Raw genomic sequence first — 19,290 nt, 5'->3', positions numbered from 1 at the left:
AAGAGTAAAACTCAAAGCAAAGATTAAAAGGAGATGCATCTCCTTTGTTGCTTTTCACCTCTTCTGGTCCTTGCTGTCCTTCTAAGTGACTTTAATCAGCTCCACTGCCACGTTTTAATATCTTAATCCTTATAGGCTTCATTGCCCAAACCCAATGCCTTTATTGTTATTTTATTTACAAGGAAATGTTGAGCTTCCATTTGCCTCGTGCACAATTATTCTATTGTCCATGCTCAAACAGAAGCTAGAATGCACCCTCTGTGAAGACCTAACCCCATTCAGGTATCATACCTTCCTGAAATTTTTTCATACATACAAAATTGATTGAGAACGACTGAGCCAAAGTCACTTATGGAAACTACATGGCCAAAAGTGCCCCATGACCTCTTCTCGCCTGATTCTACTCCAAGATTTAACAATTCAGTCTGTCTAAAAATAGAGAAAGCCCCCTCCCTCAAAGAATGAAGAGTGTGGGGGGGGTCCATGACTAAATGTAATATGTGTATTTTTCAGCCCTGAAAGTTTAAGAGAAGATGGACCGGGATAGACCCGTGATGGGGAAACCTATGGCATGCGTGCCACAAGTGGCAACCGGAGTCCTTTCTGCAATCATTTGAGCCATCGCCCAGCTAAGCTCCACCAAGCATACACATGCTTTCAGGCCTCTGCAAAACATTATACAAGCCATGGAGAATATAATTATATACATCCAACAGGAACAGAAAGTGCCCCACAGAAGCAGATAGAGGTTCATCCCAGAGAGGTAGGAAATGCATCACTGAACAATGGAGATGAATGCTAGAGAGGAATAAAGATGCATACAAGGCCCACATAACATCTGTAACAGCATAGGCATGCAGTGGGGAGTGGGGGGGGTTGCCCCAGTGCCCCTTTTTTTTGTCCCAGGAGGCTTCAGGGAGGCCTGCTAGATCCAAAACAGGGTCCGCGGGGGGGGGGGGGGGGTTTGCACGCACATGCACAGAGGGGTGGGGCGCACACGCACTGTATTATGGGTGTGCACACACTTTTGCCACACAAGGACCAAAAGGTTAGCTATCCCTGGGATAGACAACGTTGCTAAACAGTGAGGTGTGTTTCAGCTACTTCAGCTGAACTCCTGGTTGCTTCGGGGACATGTTGAATTGTTGAATTGTTAGGTCCTTTGAGCCTGCTTTTCTTCTTGCACAGGTTTCATTCCCAAAACAGCCAATGAAATGTCTGCCAGAAAAGCAAGGAAGTTCGCCCATTCAAAAGAGATCAAGGCTGGTTCCTCTATTTCCAAGCATTTTTTTTTTAAATTTTTTTCCCTTTCAAATTCAGTCATAGATATACAATCTTATAATTGCTATTTAACATTTATGTATTCATCATTAATCTCTATACATGATAGCAGTGTTCCAATATCTCAGGGGTTGCCACAAAGAAGAGGGAGTCAAGCTATTCTCCAAGGCACCTGAGGGCAGAACAAGAAGCAATGGGTGGAAACTAATCAAGGCGAGAAGCAACTTAGAAGTGAGGAGGAATTTCCTGACAGTGAGAACAATTAATCAGTGGAACAGAAGTTGCCTCCAGAAGTTGTAAACACTGGAAGTCTTTAAGAAGATGTTGGATAGCCATTTGTCTGAAACGGTATAGGGTTTCCTGCCTAGGCAGGGGGTTGGACTAGAAGACCTCCAAGGTCCCTTCCAACTCTGATATTGTATTGTATACACATTTGTACACACACATACACAATTCAATTTGGGTTATTTTCTTCCTACGCTCTTCCTCCATCTTATTTTGCAACAACCTTACTCCTTCTATCTTCTCAACCTCCCTTCTCTGCCTTCTTCTTTCCTCCTCTCCTTCCTCCTTTCTTTTCTCCTCCCTTTCCTCCTTTCTTTTCCCCTCCCTTTTCCCCCCTCTCCTCTTCCCTTCTCTTTCTTACCCTCCCTCCTACTCTTAGTTCCTCTATTTTCAAATTGCAAGACTTTCAAGGACTGTTTGCTGAGCAGCATCTGAGATCCTAAAGGGAATCGGAGGCCTTATCGATCCACTTGGATCGTTGCTCCTAAAAACCCCTGAAGAATTCTCCGTCCTTTTCACATCCTTGGGTTTACAGGCTGGGGGATTCTGGGAGTTGAAGTCCACGGGACTTGAAAGTCGCCAAGGTTGAGAAACACTGAGTTTAAAGAACGCATTTAAACAATGGAATTTCTCAGCATATTTGAAAGATTATTCAGATGAGAAACACGAGTTGGAATGGAGAGGATGGATGGACTACATTCAAAATAAATATTGGACTGAGAAATTTCAATTAGCTTACGAACGAACAAGGAATGTTATAATTTACCTAAATTTAGCTTAATAAAAGGGGAGTTAAAGCACAAGAGGGAGGCAGGATGTTATAGTTAAGTTAGTTTATGTTAGTGTATGATTGTTAAATGTTTATACCCTGTATTTTGCTCTGGGAGGTTGGGGGAGGGAGGGCTGGAGGGGGGGAAGGGGAAACATTTGTAAAACTTATTAAAACTTTTCAATAGAAAAAAAAACAATGAAATAAAACAGCCCATTGTGGTTTAGGCAGCCAGGGAAACATGGCTCTTTATTTTGTCACTTATATGTTAACTGCTGATCCAAAAAAAGCCAAGTTAATTTAAGCATTGAAATCTTTATTAAAATCTTTATGTGGAATATATCAATCCAGCAGGACTCGGGAATCGCCTGGCAGACCTCAAGAGAGAGAGAGAAATGGAGGGTCTCTGCCAGCGCTGCCCTCTCCACCCCCTCCCCATGCTTAACATTGGATATAAGAAAGGACCACGTCTCCATCGATATGCAGGGTGTTGATCTGTGGGAAATTGTGGTAACGATGGGCATAGTTGAAGAAAGGCTGGCCGTTGACATAAACCTTGAATCGGTGGTTGCCGCAACGGATAGAGAGCTGGAAAGAGAAGGAAGATGTTAGTGCGGTTGAAGCGGCACATCTGGGTCAACATCGGTCCTGGAGCCTGCATCAAAATCAGAAGAGACCCCCAACACATAAGGAACTTTATTAATATGGGGGGGGGATTTTCTCCTCTCTCCCTAATGCACCAAGAGCAACCGCAAAGAAGTGTAAAAAAGTACAAGGGACTTATTATCACATATGATGGACCTGCCCGGAAACACAAAAATATTGGACAGAAATTTGGAAATGGGTGCAAGAAATTACAGGAGAACAGATAAAATACAAACCCGAAATCTTTCTACTGGGAATAATCAAAGGGAAATATACAAAGAAAATTAAGTACATATTAACGCATCTGCTAACTACAGCTAGAATAGCATTTGCCCAATGCTGGAAATAAAATAATACCCCCTCGGATGAATTAGTGATAAAAAAAACTTTGGATTGTGCAGAGATGGACAAATTAACACTCAAATTAAAAGATAAAGAGGAGTCGGAATATTATGAAATTTGAAACAATTGGTGCAAATGGCTGCAAAACAAGAATAAAATTAATTAAGCCAAAAAAACTATATATAAATATATATCGAACTGTGTATAAAGGTGTATAAATATAGAAGCGAAATATTATATACATCTACAGGTATGATGACACAACAATGTTGATGTAATGACTGTAAGGTGTTGTAGAAGGGAAAAAATAATTTGCTAAAAAAAAAAAAAGAGCAATCACAAGGACAATTTTCCAGGAGATAAATAAAAACGGGATTCTGAATGGCTTTTTGGAGAGGCAGTTCCACTCTTATCCACAATTACAGATTAACAGAGTTGGAAGGGACCTTGTAGGTCATCTAGTCAAACCCCCTGGCCAAAGAAGAGACCCTACGCCATTTCTAACAGATGGCATCCAGTCTCTTCTTGAAAGCTTCCAGGGATGAAGCTCCCACAACTTCCGGAAGCAACTTCTCTTCCATGGGTTGATTGTTCTCACCGTCAGGAAATTCCTCCTCCTTTCTAGGTTGAATCTCTCCTTGGCCAGTTTCCATCCATTATTCCTTGTCCGGCATTCAGGTGCTTTGGAGAATAGCTTGACCCCATTCCTCTCTGGGGCAAGCCCTCAAATATTGGAAGGCTGCTATCCTGCCTCCCCTGGTCCTTCTCTTCACTAAACCAGCCATCCCCAATTCCTTCGTCGTATGTTTTAGCCTCCGGTCCCTTCATCATCCTAGTTGCTCTTCTCTGCATTCTTTCTAGAGTCTCAACATCTTTTTTGATAGTGTGGTGAGCAAAACCACCCTATATTGGGTGATTCATTCCAACATCCTTCCAGAGGTTCAGATTTCAATTCTTCACAGCTGTTGTTTGCTGGGAATTATGGGAGATGGCATCCCACTGGATCTTCTCTACACTCCCCATTGCCTGCCTGCCTTCTCGCTTGTCTGGCTCTTTTCCAAAATCCAGAGATATCTCCATGAGCCAGATAAAATAGGAACCAGGCATCATTTGCCTAGCTGTGGCCGCCATGTTGACTTTTTTGACCTCTCTGCTTGATGAAGACCCCTGGAATCAAAGCCAACTCACCTCAAAGTACTGTCCAGGTTGGAAAGGGTTAAAGGGCACATCCCTTTCCTCAGGACCCCAGCTGCCATTCAGAAAACTGTTGCGCACGACAGTTTGCTCTTGCATGCGTGGATTGATGTGCAGAGCGATATCCTGGCCAGCCTTAAGATTGATGCAGAACCTTGGAAAGAGAGAGGGGGGAAAAAGCGAGCATAAAGACTATTGAATGAAATTAAGGGAAATCTGATTATTCCCCCCTCCCCCTTATCCAGTAAGATGCTTCCATGGGTAAGAGGGGGGGAAAACAGCTCTTGTTCTCCTTTGCAAATATTATTTATTTTTAGACTGCTGCTTTATGTGTAAGTTCATTTAGCATTTTTTGGTATTTATTCATTGTATTTAGCTCCTGCCTCACCCAAATCAACTCTCGTTGGGCTATAAACAAAGCACGCAAATATAGGGGTGGGGGAGAATCTTGCAGTGAACAGCATTCTTCTGATAAACAACAGCCGATTTCTGCTTAATGACAATTCAAGACCTAATCATTCTTTAATGGGGCCTGCAAATTCTTCAGCTTTATCTATCTCCAGCTTGTCTATCTCTTCGTGAAGTTTGAGGTTCTCCACGTAGGGAGCCCTGCCATAAAGTTAGCAGCCCTTGCTTCTCCTTGTGGCAATGAATTCCACAGACGTATGTGTGAAATTGTGCTTTTATTACCCTTAGTCTCCTTCTCCTCTGGGCTGTCCCTGCAGGGGTGGGGAGATGGGAAAACCAGAGAAAGGAGCCGTTGGGCCTGCAGCCATCTTTTCTGTTTGATCTTTGGCCTGCCACAATTTACTCTGCATTTTCTATGGTGGGGAAATGGGAGTTGGGGATTGTACGGAGTTAGATGATGTGTAGCCATAACAACATTCTTTCTAGAAAGCCAAGGTCATCCTTTGTCTCTGCACCTGACCGGAACTGGATGGGTGGAAGCTGCCAGTATGACAACGGGAGATTGGACCATGGGGATGGACTTGTGGGTGTTGTGGGGGGCAGGATCTTGAACTTTCAACTGGGTGGAGAAAACCGTGAAGCCTTCCGATTCGGGTATTCCCAGATGTGCCAAAATGACTCTCTTAATAAGTTGGAACTTTGAGCAATACATTGCCTTGGACTCTGATTTAATTTTGGATGACAGGAGATGAACTGGGAAAAGTCTACGAGGGGCACTAACATTGGTGTTTTGTTGTGCCAAAGCAGAATCCTGGTGTCTTATTTGCAGGCCGGGGGCAAGTTGATGCCAGGGACGCACTGACAGAGTGAGGCCGGTGGCCCTGATTGCAGAAAGGCAGTGATGCCCAATTGTGAGAACAGTTCCATTCCACTGCCCGAATCCCCAACTGCACGCCCAAAAAGAGAGCAGAGACCTGTTGAAGTTCATCGGAACAGAGCCTCGTACGACAATGGTCCTCTTGGCTCCCAGACCCCCAGAGATGTTGCCTGTGTAGGGCACCGTCTGAAATAGACACAAATCCAGGTTACACTCAATGCCCCACACAACCGACCGACTGGCTCTTGGCCCCTGCTAGCAGGGGATCAAGGTAGCTGCAATCCTTCATGTGGTGCAGGAGGCAGCTTGCAGAATCTTGTCATGGATGGGATTATTCCTTGCATCTCTTCCTTCAAACCAGACCAGTAATTTTTGGCCTCAGAGGTAAGGCATGTTCAAATGGTTTGTTTGCTCACCATGGTGAGGTCAATATAAACCAAGATGGCAGCCATCAAAGCCCAACCTATTGGGCAACAATACTTATAGCAACCGGAATACCCGTTGTTGGGCAGAGTTATTTAACTACCTTTGTTGGGCACAGCAGAGTAAACAGTGGGGCAAAATAATTTAACTACCTTTGTTGGGCATAGCAGAGTCAACAGTAGGGCAAAATAATTTAACTACCTTTGTTGGGCATAGCAGAGTAAACAGTAGGGCAAAATAATTTAACTACCTTTGTTGGGCATAGCAGAGTAAACAGTTGGGCAAAATAATTTAACTACCTTTGTTGGGCATAGCCAAGTATACACTTGGGCAAAATAATTTAACTACCTTTGTTGGCGCATAGAAGAGTAAACAGTTGGGCAAAATAATTTAACTACCTTTGTTGGGCATAGCAGAATAAACAGTTGGGCAAAATAATTTAACTACCTTTGTTGGGCATAGCAGAGTAAACAGTTGGGCAAAATAATTTAACTACCTTTGTTGGGCACAGCAAAGTAAACAGTTGGGCAAAATAATTTAACTACCTTTGTTGGGCACAGCAGAGTAAACAGTTGGGCAGTCATTTGAACTGCCTCGTTGGGCACGTACTAGTGTAGTACGATAACTTTGAAATTGGACAAGTATGTATATAAATATAAAGGAACTAATTAAGCTTAGCTGCACACCTGCCTTGCTTTTTGTCCAAATAACACAAAAGCGCTGGGGAAACTCGCATTTTGAGTGGCTTGAACCCAATTTTATGCCAGCGCTCCAAGCTAAACAGCAGGCAATACGAGCCTCCTTCAACTCCACCTCAACACAGGCAGCCCTCAACTTACGACCACAAGTTTAGGTTGCCAAGCGAGACATCTGTCAAGTGAGTTTTGCCCCTTTCACCTTCCTCGCCACAGTTGTTAAGGCAGTGTTTCTCAACTTTGGCGACTTTTAAGTCCTGTGGACTTCAACTCCCAGAATCCCCCAGCCAGCTATGCTGGCTGGGGGATTCTGGGAGTTGAAGTCCACAGGACTTAAAGTCACCAAGGTTGAGAAACACTGTGTTAAGGGAATCCCTGCAGCTGTGAAGTTAGCATATAGCACAATGGTTATAAGTGAATCTGGCTTCCCCATTAATTTTGCTTGTCGAGAAAGTCTTATCACATGACCCCGGGACACGGGTCTCCTTTTTCAGTGCCACCGAACTTTGAATGGTAAGCGAACTGTTGTAAGTCAAGAACTGCCTGTACACAAGACACAGACAGACAGACACACACACACACCAACTAACTCTCCATCTCCTGGTTTCTGCCCCATCCTGCAAATTCAGGCTAAGATAAGGAGAAATAGGCTGGGTTAGAAAGTCTCCTGGTACTTACAGGGTGATAGAGGGCAGGGGATTGCATCATCTGGAGGGAGAGAAATCCAAAGAGGTTTTTGTTAACTCCGTGTTTTTCTCCTAAAATCCCCAGCCTTGAATTTCCTTGCTGCTCCCCTTCCACCCCCCACCCCCCACCTTCTGAGTACTTACGGGAAGATTTTGCGGTGCCCCACATCCAGGATTTGGCATCGTGCCCTAGTGGATAGGAAGACAACAAGGGTGTCAGACTTGGGTGGGTTCTGGAGAGATGCATCTTCTAAGCCCTTCTTGGGAGTTGAGGCCACGCAACGCGAAATAGCCACGTTTTGAGAAATTCTCGTTTTATGGACCTCTGCAAAGGGGGGAAGCGCAGGACCTTGGAGAAATTCTCTCCGTGTGCAGTTGCTGGCCCCAGAGCCGAGGTGGCACAGTGGTTAGGGTGCAGCACTGCAGGCCACTTCAGCTGACTGCTATCTGCAGCTCGGCGGTTCAAATCTCACCGCCTCAAGGTTGACTCAGCCTTCCATCTTTCCGAGGTGGGTAAAATGAGGACCCAGATTGTGGGGGCAATGTGCTGACTCTGTAAACCGCTTAGAGAGGGCTGAAAGCCCTATGAAGCGTTATATAAGTCTAACAAGAGCCGAGGTGGTGCAGTGGTTAGGGTGCAGCACTGCAGGCCACTTCAGCTGACTGCTATCTGCAGCTCGGCGGTTCAAATCTCACCGCCTCAAGGTTGACTCAGCCTTCCATCCTTCCGAGGTGGGTAAAATGAGGACCCGGATTGTTGGGGGCGATATGCTGACTCTGTAAACCGCTTAGAGAGGGCTGAAAGTCCTATGAAGCGGTATATAAGTCTAACTGCTATTGCTATTGCTATTGCTAACTGCTATTGCTATTGCTATTTGTGGATCAGGGGTCTCCAACCGTGGCAACTTTAAGCCTGGCGGACTTCAACTCCCAGAATTCCCCAGCCTGGGGAATTCTGGGAGTTGAAGTCTGCCAGGCTTAAAGTTGCCAAGGTTAGAGACCCCCGCCTTGCATGGTTATCTCTGCTAGCATGTAGAGATGTAAGCCACTCCAGGACCCAGAGAGGCAGCCATTCCTAGGGGGGGGGGGAGAGTGACTGGTGGGGGGAGAGAGAATCTGGGCTCGAACCAACCCAGAATCAATTCCCGAAACGAGATCAAGGATCCGAAGTTGACGACTCGACCATACCAAACCCTTACCATGTTCCCCATCATCGGTCCTCCTAACACGGTGAGAGACTGCAGCTCCAGGTCTCCCTCAGCGCTCACGACCTGCACGCTTTGCGGGGGCATTCTGTGCCCGTAGCTGCAGAACGGGTTCCCGTTCACCACGATCTGTCAATCAGAGGGCAAAGCCAAAGGGATCAATGCTCAATTGGGATCATCCATTTTCTTTGCAGGAAAAAAAACTTGTTTGTTCTTGCCAGGAACACCCCACCCCCACCCCAAAGCTGAGCAAAGTGGCCCAAAGGGGATTAAAAAGATCAACATGTGGACGTTTGATAAAAAAGGGGGCAGCTCTTTATTTCGCCGACAACCTTTTCTTCCCCTAGACCAAAATGTTTTCCTTCAGCTTCAGGTTGTCTCCATTTAGTAACTATTTGCAGGTAGGACACTGATGAAATAGTAGCTCCGCCATCAATCCTGTGGTTAAGAACCTTCACAGGTCTGTAAAGCGTAAGAAAAGCTAGGGTCTGTCTGATCACAAACAGTCATATTTTCACTTAGCGACCTGTTCTGACCCGCCCTTCTGCAAAATCCCCATTCCCTCTCCACTCCTGGGGGAAGGATACTGCAAAATCCCCATTCCCTCCCCACTCCAGGGGAAGGATACTGCAAAATCCCCATTCCCTCTGCGCTCCAGGGGAAGGATACTGCAAAATCCCCATTCCCTCTGCACTCCAGGGGAAGGATACTGCAAAATCCCCATTCCCTCCCCACTCCAGGGGAAGGATACTGCAAAATCCCCATTCCCTCTGCGCTCCAGGGGAAGGATACTGCAAAATCCCCATTCCCTCTGTACTCCAGGGGAAGGATACTGCAAAATCCTCATTCCCTCCCCACTCTGTGGCCAGCCAAAAGTGGTATTTGCCAGTTACTCAAAATTTCTGCTACCGGTTCTCTAGAACCTGCTGAATTTCACCCTTGGTTTGAGGATGAAACCACAGAGTCGAGTAGAGCATTCCAGGCGTTAACCACTCCGTTTCTGAAGTCGTATTTTCTGCCATCGAATTTAGAGGGGTTTACCTTGAGTTTGTATCGATTGTTTGCCCCTGTGTTATTTGTGGTTGAAGCTGAAGGAGTCGCTGACAGTTAGGACATTGTAGCAGACAATTTTGTGTACTACACTTAGGTCATTCCAGGCAAAGGGTGAATTCTGGGGGGGGGGGCAGGGAAGGAAGAGGCCCCCGTGGGCTCCAATGGAGCCTCGGCCAGGTATACCAACCTGGTATCCGGCATCATTGACAACGAAGATGACTTCGAAATGCTCGCCCTTCCGGAAGGGCATCTTGTGAATCTCTTCGTGTCCCCACTTGCCGCCCTGACGGGTGTTGAGCACAATTTTGTCCTTCCCATCAAAGCGAGGGTTGAAGTGGAAGGGAATGTCAGTCCCCTCATGCTGGCTGCAGGCAAGGTTCAGCCGGAATCTGGTACAGAACGAAGGGGGGAAAAAAGGAGAATTAAGAGAAAATCAAGGAACCTCAAGAGCAGAGTTTTGCCCTTCTTTCCCATGAAGCTAGAATCCACATAAAGCCAGGTTTTTTTTGCCTGAAGAGAAGAATCAAGTTTCTAGTCCTCAGGGCTTAGGAACTCCCCGAGGAGTTGGAAGAATCTGCAGAATTAAGAAAGGTCAGAATGAAAACTTTACCCAAGACCCTTGGGTCACATGAGCAGAAAAATGTCCCATTTCTTTGTCTGCAAATGCATCCGTGCCATAGTTTTGGGACAATCTTGGTATCGAATTTGGATTATAAAAACTCCCCATCACAAAATGATATTTTGTTATAGCAATAGCAATAGCAGTTAGACTTATATACCGCTTCATAGGGCTTTCAGCCCTCTCTAAGCGGTTTAGAGAGTCAGCATATCGCCCCCAACAACAATCCGGGTCCTCATTTCACCCACCTCGGAAGGATGGAAGGCTGAGTCAACCCTGAGCCGGTGAGATTAGAACCACCGAACTGCAGATAACAGTCAGCTGAAGTGGCCTGCAATACTGCACCCTAACCACTGCGCCACCTCTGCTCTTATATATATTGTATACTTTTAACAAATATTTTTTTTTAGTTGAGAATTTTGAAAAAAAAAAAAACTTTTACAAATATTTACTTCCCTCCCTCTCCCAACTCCCCCCCAACCTTCCCCCCGTCCGACTTCCAGAACCAATACAGGATATAAATCTTTAACAAAAACATTCTAAAATAAACTTAAAAAAAAGTTAATATCATCTTTCATTTGAGCTTTAACTCCTCTTTGCTAGGCTAGCTCTAAACAGATTGTATCATTCCTTGTTTCTTCAGTCATAAACTATCTGGAATTTCTTAGTCCGATATTTATTTTGAGTATAGTCAATCCATCTTCTCCACTCCAGTTTATATTTCTCGTCTGAATGGTCCTTGAGATATGCTGATATTTTAGCCATCTCTGCTAGGCTTGTTACTTTCAATGTCCATTCTTGAATAGTAGGCAAATCTTCCTTCTTCCGGTATTGCGCCACCAGCAGTCTTGCTGCGGTTATTAAATGCAAAATCATATTTTGAGTAACTTCTTGCCCTTCCCGCGAGACTCCAAAACACATTACCTGTTGGTATGTTTCGGCACCGTGCCTTGCACATATACGGACATCCCTGGACGGAGTCCACCAGGGACAGGTTGATGGTAAGGGAGTTTCTGGAAGACAGAAAAGGATGAGCCAAACCAGGGTAAACTTTATTGCAAATAGCAGTTAGCAATAGCAGTTAGACTTATATACCGCTTCATAGGGCTTTCAGCCCTCTCTAAGCGGTTTACAGAGTCAGCATATTGCCCCCAACAACAATCCGGGTCCTCATTTTACCCACCTCGGAAGGATGGAAGGCTGAGTCAACCCTGAGCCAGTGAGATTTGAACAGCCGAACTGCCGAACTGCAGTCAGCTGAAGTAGCCTGCAGTGCTGCATTTAACCACTGCGCCACCTCGGCTCTTTAGTTAGCAATAGCAATAGCAGTTACACTTATATACCGCTTCATAGGGCTTTCAGCCCTCTCTAAGCGGTTTACAGAGTCAGCATATCGTCCCCAACAATCCGGGTCCTCATTTCACCCACCTCGGAAGGATGGAAGGCGGAGTCAACCTTGAGCCGGTGAGATTAGAACCGGTGAACTGCAGATAAGAGTCAGCTGAAGTGGCCTGCAGTACTGCACCCTACCCACTGCGCCACCTCGGCACAACTGTGACTTTTGGATCAAGCAACCACAACTTGTGTGTTGTATCAGCTTCTCCATGAGGTTCTGAGTCAAATAAAGACCTCCTGGGAGGGCCTCTGCTAAGGATTAATCCTCCCCAACGTGGCAGGGGAAAGAAGGCGTGGAGGAAGCACCATGGACCGGTGCTCTGTTAACTCTATGGGTGCTCAGTGGATTGAACAAGACTGGCTCAATCCAGCCTCTTTATCAGATCTCTCCATGCACCGGAAGAACCCCGAAGGCAAAGAGTAACATTGCCAAGTGCCAACTGGGTCAGGCTGGCGAGGCCAAGAGAGACACTGCCTTTCCCTCTGCGTTTCTGGAGCCTTTTTATAGCAGAACTGTGTTTCAACTGCAGATGGGTGAGAGGCTACTGCGTTGGTGGGAGGAATTGTATTGAAAAGAGGAACATTTGAGTTTTAGGATGTTCGGCCAATGTATTTTGAGAAATAACAGACAAATGTTTTCATTTCTTCCAATAGAACAGTGGTTCCCAAACTTGGCCACTTTAAGACTGGTGGACTTCAACTCCCAGAGCTGGCTGGAGAATTCCGAGAGTTGAAGTCCACCAGTCTTAAAGTTGCCATGTTTGGGAACCACTGCAATAGAAGAGAAGATCTGAAGCTCAGGATTTCAACTGTGGAGTTCTGGGTAGTGTCTGAACCTTTGGAGTTTGCTTGGTGATATCCGCAAGATTGTCTCATTATAAGAAAGAGGTCTTCAAACGTGGCCACTTTAAGACTTGTGGACTTCAACTCCCATAGCTGGCTGGAGAATTCCGGGAGTTGAAGTCCACAAGTCTTAAAGTGACCACGTTTGAGGACCTCTGCTATAAGAAACAGTATTTCTTCAGTTTCCTAGTCTGGTCTACTTCGAAGGGCTGACCTCCGTCTTCCCAGTCTGAATGCGTTTCCCCCTCCCTTCCTTTTTTTCTACTAGAGGAGGAGGAAGCAGCTTGGCTCAGCCGGTTTCTCACATTAAATTTCTACCGCAAACTCACATTTATTTTATCCCCTTATTTTTCAAGACAAAACTGGAAAAAAAAACACAGAAAAGTGAGGGAAAAGACAAAAAGGAAAAGGAAAAATGAGCAGGGGGGGGGGAAAGGAAAAAAGGTGGTTAAATAAGGGATTTTCCCACCTTCTATAGGAGTTTCAAACCAACCTATTATCCCACGAGAAGAAAATATATGTAGCTCAGGGTTCAACTCAACTCTTGGTGGAAGGAAACCACCAAGTTCAGAAACCACCCCAAACTCCGCCAATTGATTCTCTCTCCTCCTCCTCCTCCTTTAATATTATGTGACAATATCCCACATTCGAGCCATTTTTCAATCAGCAAATCCAGATGTCCTTTCCTCTCGTCCGTTTTTAGCAAAAAGTCCACGTAACACACGTCCAGTCTTTTACAAAAAGTAGAACTTACCGTTTTATATCCCTGATTCAGACAGGTCAGTTCCTCCACCTCTATTATCTCCATAGAAATTTTTTATTTTTATTTTCCATTTTCATAGCATATAATCACATGTATACTATTACATAGTCAATATCATGTTGTATTATTAAGTAATTACATCAATTCATCTTACCATCAACCACCAAAGGGGGGAAAAAAACAGTTATTGGCTCTTCTGCTCTCCATACACCGTATTTATACCTTATCCGACACTTTCTTCCCCCTCTCTCCTCCCCCTTTCTACATCCTTTCTTCCCTCCATCATTTTCTACTCTACTTCCCCTTCCTTTCTTCCTCTCCTCTCTCCCCTTACCACTCCTCCTTATAGACCTCATCTTCCCCCTTCACCCTCTCTCCTATCCCTCTCTTCCTATCTTTCTTCTCTCCTCTGCTTCCAACTCTTCTACATCCTTTCTTCCCTCCATCATTTTCTACTCTACTTCCCCTTCCTTTCTTCCTCTCCTCTCTCCCCTTACCACTCCTCCTTATACACCTCATCTTCCCCCTTCACCCTCTCTCCTATCCCTCTCTTCCTATCTTTCTTCTCTCCTCTGCTTCCCACTCTTCTACATCCTTTCTTCCTTCCATCATTTTCTACTCTACTTCCCCTTCCTTTCTCCTTCTCCTCTCTCCCCTTACCACTCCTCCTTATACTCATCTTCCCCCTTCCCCCTCTCTCCTGTCCCTCTCTTCCTATCTTTCTTCTCTCCTCTGCTTCCCACTCTTCTACATCCTGTCTTCCCTCCATCATTTTCTACTCTACTTCCCCTTCCTTTCTCCTTCTCCTCTCTCCCCTTACCACTCCTCCTTATAGACCTCATTTTCCCCCTTCACCCTCTCTTCTGTCCCTCTCTTCCTATCTTTCTTCTCTCCTCTGCTTCCCACTCTTCTACCTCCTTTCTTCCCTCCATCATTTTCTACTCTACTTCCCCTTCCTTTCTCCTTATCCTCTCTCCCCTTACCACTCCTCCTTATACACCTCATCTTCCCCCCTCACCCTCACTCCTGTCCCTCTCTTCCTATCTTTCTTCTCTCCTCTGCTTCCCACTCTTCCTCTAATTCACTTGGTGTATTTCAGCTTCTGAGCAAACTCCCTTTCGTGTTGATGGTATTTATAATTCCATTTCAATATACATAAAAAAGAAAAAAAATAGCAGTATACATGTACAATCATACCACCTTAAAATCCAACACCCGTCCTCCAACTTAGTAAACTCTGCTCCCTCCCCCCCAACCCCCCCAACCTTCCCCCACCCCGACTTCCCAGAACCAATACAAGGTGTAAATCTTTAACAAAAACAGTTCAAAATATACTTAAAGAAAAAGTAGAAAATTAATAACGTCTTTGAATTGAGCCTCTATTATCCATTGCTCCAATTTTCAGCATTTCTCCATCCGGGGGGGTGTATAATGGCTTTCGTTGCGAAGGTGTATAGTGAGAGTAAGACCAGGTGGGCGAGATACTTACCGGGTTATAAGTAGGCATGTATCCGGGTGCTGGGAAGTAAGTCATGCTGATCCTGTTTGAAGGCGCTGGTCCAGATCAATGCCCAAATAAGAAGCGAAGCAACCGAATCTATTGCTTTTATAAAAGAAGGAAGAATGGGTGGAGCACAAGGGAGGTGGCACCCAGTCCACCTCTCCCAACAAATAAGAGGCCACTGCTTTGGTAGCTCTGCGTATCCAGGGCGAGGCAGGAAAAATCTCATGGACCTTTCCCGCAATGGGAGGGAGAAAGGACTGTATGGAGTTAGATGCTATGTAGCCATAACAACATTCTTTCTACAAAGTCAAGGTCATCCTTTGTCTCTGCACCTCTGCACCAGACCAGAACTGGATGGATGGAAGCTGCCAGCATGGCAGTGGGAGATTGGAACCTGTGATGGACTTGTGGGTGTGGGGACAAGATCTTGAAGTTTCAACTGGGTGGGGCAAAACCGGGAAGCTTTCAGCTTCGGGTTTTCACAGACGTGCCTAGAGAATGCAGTGTCAACAATAGAGGGTTCCACCACAAAACCGCGGTAGACTAAAGCACACTCGACGAAAGCGCGTACCTGACGTCATCACAGCGCGACGAAAACATCACGCTGTGAGCGGTAAAGTTAAAATTAACGCGAAAACCTTACCCTAACCCCCCAAAACCTAACCCTAAACCTAACCCTTAATCTAACCCTAAACCTAACCCTAAACCTAACGCTAAACCTAACGCTAACCCTTAACCTAACCCTAAACCTAACCCTAACGCTTAACTTAACCCTAACCCTAACCCTAACCCTAACCCTAACCCTAACCCTAAACCTAACCCTAAACCTAACCCTAAACCTAACCCTTACCTTTACGTGAATTGGCTTGCTTTAAAAGCGCTTTTTAAAGCGCCCTTTTTTCTCCGCGGTCGTATTTGTCGCGCTGCTGATGACGTCAGGTACGCGCTTTAATCGGGCGTGCTTTAGTGGACCGCGGTTTTGTCGTGCCACGCAATAGAGACCTTCAGGTTTCTAAGTTCCGTCCTATCTCAAGACTTAAAATGGACACGTCATTGAAAAAAGCACCACAAAGAATGTTCTTCCTGCGCCAACTCAGGGAGCTCAAACTGCCCCAGGAGCTGCTGATTCTGCTCTACGGAGGAACGATTTGTCATCTGCACCACCTTTACTGTCTGGGGTTTGGTTCTGCAACCCAACAAGACAGACACGGCCTTCAGAGGAGAATCAGAACTGCAGGAAAAACAATAGCAATAGCAGTTAGACTTATATACCGCTTCATAGGGCTTTCAGCCCTCTCTAAGCGGTTTACAGAGTCAGCATATCGCCCCCAACAACAATCCGGGTCCTCATTTTACCCACCTCGGAAGGATGGAAGGCTGAGTCAACCTTGAGCCGGTGAGATTTGAACCGCTGAACTGCAGAACTGCAGTCAGCTGAAGTGGCTGCAGTACAGCACTCTAGCAATAGCAATAGCAGTTAGACTTATATACCGCTTCCTAGGGCTTTCAGCCCTCTCTAAGCGGTTTACAGAGTCAGCATATCGCCCCCACAGTCTGGGTCCTCATTTCACCCACCTCGGAAGGATGGAAGGCTGAGTCAACCTTGAGCCGGTGAGATTTGAACCGCTGAACTGCAGAACTGCAGTCAGCTGAAGTGGCTGCAGTACAGCACTCTAGCAATAGCAATAGCAGTTAGACTTATATACCGCTTCCTAGGGCTTTCAGCCCTCTCTAAGCGGTTTACAGAGTCAGCATATCACCCCCACAGTCTGGGTCCTCATTTCACCCACCTCGGAAGGATGGAAGGCTGAGTCAACCTTGAGCCGGTGAGATTTGAACCGCTGAACTGCAGAACTGCAGTCAGCTGAAGTGGCTGCAGTACAGCACTCTAGCAATAGCAATAGCAGTTAGACTTATATACCGCTTCCTAGGGCTTTCAGCCCTCTCTAAGCGGTTTACAGAGTCAGCATATCACCCCCACAGTCTGGGTCCTCATTTCACCCACCTCGGAAGGATGGAAGGCTGAGTCAACCTTGAGCCGGTGAGATTTGAACCGCCGAACTGCAGATAGCAGTCAGCTGAAGTGGCCTGCAGTACTGCACCCTAACCACTGCGCCAACCTGCCTTCCATCTAAAACCTGTACACTGCACGAGTCAAAAAGAGGGCCGTGAAAATATCTACCGATCTGTGGTGGGTTGCCAATTATTATTTTTTTACTACCGGTTCGGGTGGGGAATTCTGGGAGTTGAAGTCCGCCAGGCTTAAAGTTGCCAAGGTTGGAGGCCCCTGGACTCGTCTGCAGCCTTTCCTCCTGTGTCTCGGGATCAGGCCCACATCGTTACAGAAGAGCCACGTCAAGGCAATGGTCAGTGAAGAAGGGGCTTGAGCCCCTCACCCCGGGAAGTCATGAGAAAAGCATCTCAGACAAACCCCACCTAGTTCAGCAAAGAAAAAAATGGAGGGGGAAGCCAATTCGGATGTACAAGATTCCACTTACACCTTTTTTAAGTTGTAATTTTACTCAATATAAAGAGCAATAGCAGTTAGACTTATATACCGCTTCATAGGGCTTTCAGCCCTCTCTAAGCGGTTTACAGAGTCAGCATATCGCCCCCACAGTCTGGGTCCTCATTTTACCCACCTCGGAAGGATGGAAGGCTGAGTCAACCCTGAGCCGGTGAGATTAGAACCGCCGAACTGCAGATAGCAGTCAGCTGAAGTGGCCTGCAGTACTGCACCCTAACCACTCCGCCACTTCAAGATTGATTGATTTCGTTTCTTCGTTCAATCTATCCGATTGGGTTGACTTCCTTCTTGGTTTCCATCCCGGTTTTCCCCGCCAACTGTGAAGGCGACCGAGGGCTTTTTCGGCATCACTTGCATTTCTTCCTGAATCTTCTATGGAGATTCTCAGCCATTCCAGGTCTGAGTTGTCCCCACAGGTGATTTTTTTTCAGGAGGCAACTAGGCCAGAAAACACCCCACAGCCAAGAAGGTTCCACCCCCATTTTCACCACTCAAATGACCCCCGACGATACAGATGAACCTCCAAGGGGCCTCAACGACCCTCTCGAAAAGGATGCAAATGAAGTCTAAATCCTTCCCTTCCCCACCATCCAGTCAGAGTGAGAGTTCTTGGGTGAGAAGCGAAACATCTTCCAACGGGGGAAAAAATAAGAAAGTCCCGTTGCCTCCTGAAAAAGCCGTGACCCGTCAAAACCGTGCTGGACTAAGCCGCGCCCGATTAAACTGCGTCGCTGACATCATCAACAGGGCGACAACAGCGAGCGCGGAGAAAGAAATAGCGCTTTGAAAGCAAGCCGATTCAAAGGTAAGGGTTAGGTTTAGGGTTAGGTTTAGGGTTAGGTTAAGATTTAGGATTAGGTTTAGGGTTAGGTTAAGGGTTAGGATTAGGTTTAGGGTTAGGTTAAGGGTTAAGTTTAGGTTTAGGGTTAGGTTAAGGGTTAGGATTAGGTTTAGGGTTAGGTTTAGGGTTAGGGTTAGGTTTAGGTTTAGGGTTAGGTTTAGGGTTAGGGTTAGGTTTAGGGTTAGGTTAAGGGTTAGGGTTAGGGTTAGGTTTAGGGTTAGGTTAAGGGTTAGGATTAGGTTTAGGGTTAGGTTTAGGTTTAGGTTAAGGGTTAGGTTTAGGGTTAGGTTTAGGGTTAGGGTTAGGTTTAGGGTTAGGATTAGGTTTAGGGGGGTTAGGTTTAGGTTTGGGTGTTAATTTTAGGTTTAGCGTTTACAGAGTGCTTCTGTCTCCGCGCTGTTGTCGCCCTGTTGATGACGTCAGCTACGCGGTTTAGTCGGACGCGGTTTAGTCGAGCGCGGTTTTGTGGTGGAACCGAAAAAGCACCTTTGGCACAACCATGACCTGGATGACTGAGAATCTCCCCAGACATTTAGCTATACAATTTGAGACAAACATCCTTTGAAAGGTGTGGGAGCAGGAATGGATTCCCAGAGGGGAAAAAATCACAGGCTACAGGAATCAGGAGCACCATTCGGGTGACCTTGAGGACACAGATAAATCTCCAAGTGGCCTCAACGACTCTCTAAAAGGATGCAAATGACCAGCTTTTTGCAAGAAGCATAAATCCTTCCATTCCCCACCATCCAGTCCCGGTTGAAGAAGCTTCTGGGATGAGAAGCGAAAATGTCTTCGAAGAAAAAATAAGAAAGTCCTGTTGCCTCCTGAATAAAGCACCTTTCGCACAACCATGACCTGGAGGAATCTCTACAGACTTTTTAGCTATACAATTTGGGACGAAGACCCTTGGAATGGTGTGGGAGCAGGAAGGGATT

At 46.0% G+C, this 19,290-nt stretch overlaps 1 protein-coding gene across 1 annotated transcript; it reads right to left on the bottom strand.

Moving 5' to 3' along the window:
- Positions 1-2,652: 2,652 nt before the first annotated feature.
- Positions 2,653-15,266, bottom strand: LOC116515257 (galectin-4-like). The gene is made up of 9 exons (XM_032227184.1): positions 14,973-15,266; positions 11,407-11,495; positions 10,051-10,252; positions 8,805-8,939; positions 7,750-7,794; positions 7,598-7,627; positions 5,899-5,987; positions 4,511-4,670; positions 2,653-2,923 (listed from the first exon to the last, which is right to left on the bottom strand). The coding sequence occupies exons 1-9, from the start codon at positions 15,015-15,017 to the stop codon at positions 2,777-2,779; spliced, it is 942 nt and encodes a 313-aa protein (XP_032083075.1). The 5' UTR covers positions 15,018-15,266; the 3' UTR covers positions 2,653-2,776.
- Positions 15,267-19,290: the final 4,024 nt, after the last annotated feature.

This window comes from Thamnophis elegans, chromosome 12, assembly GCF_009769535.1.
Source record: "Thamnophis elegans isolate rThaEle1 chromosome 12, rThaEle1.pri, whole genome shotgun sequence".
Classification (NCBI taxonomy): Eukaryota; Metazoa; Chordata; class Lepidosauria; order Squamata; family Colubridae; genus Thamnophis; species Thamnophis elegans.
The sequence above is the reverse complement of the archived record's forward strand: the minus strand, read 5'-3'. Positions and strand labels throughout refer to the sequence as shown.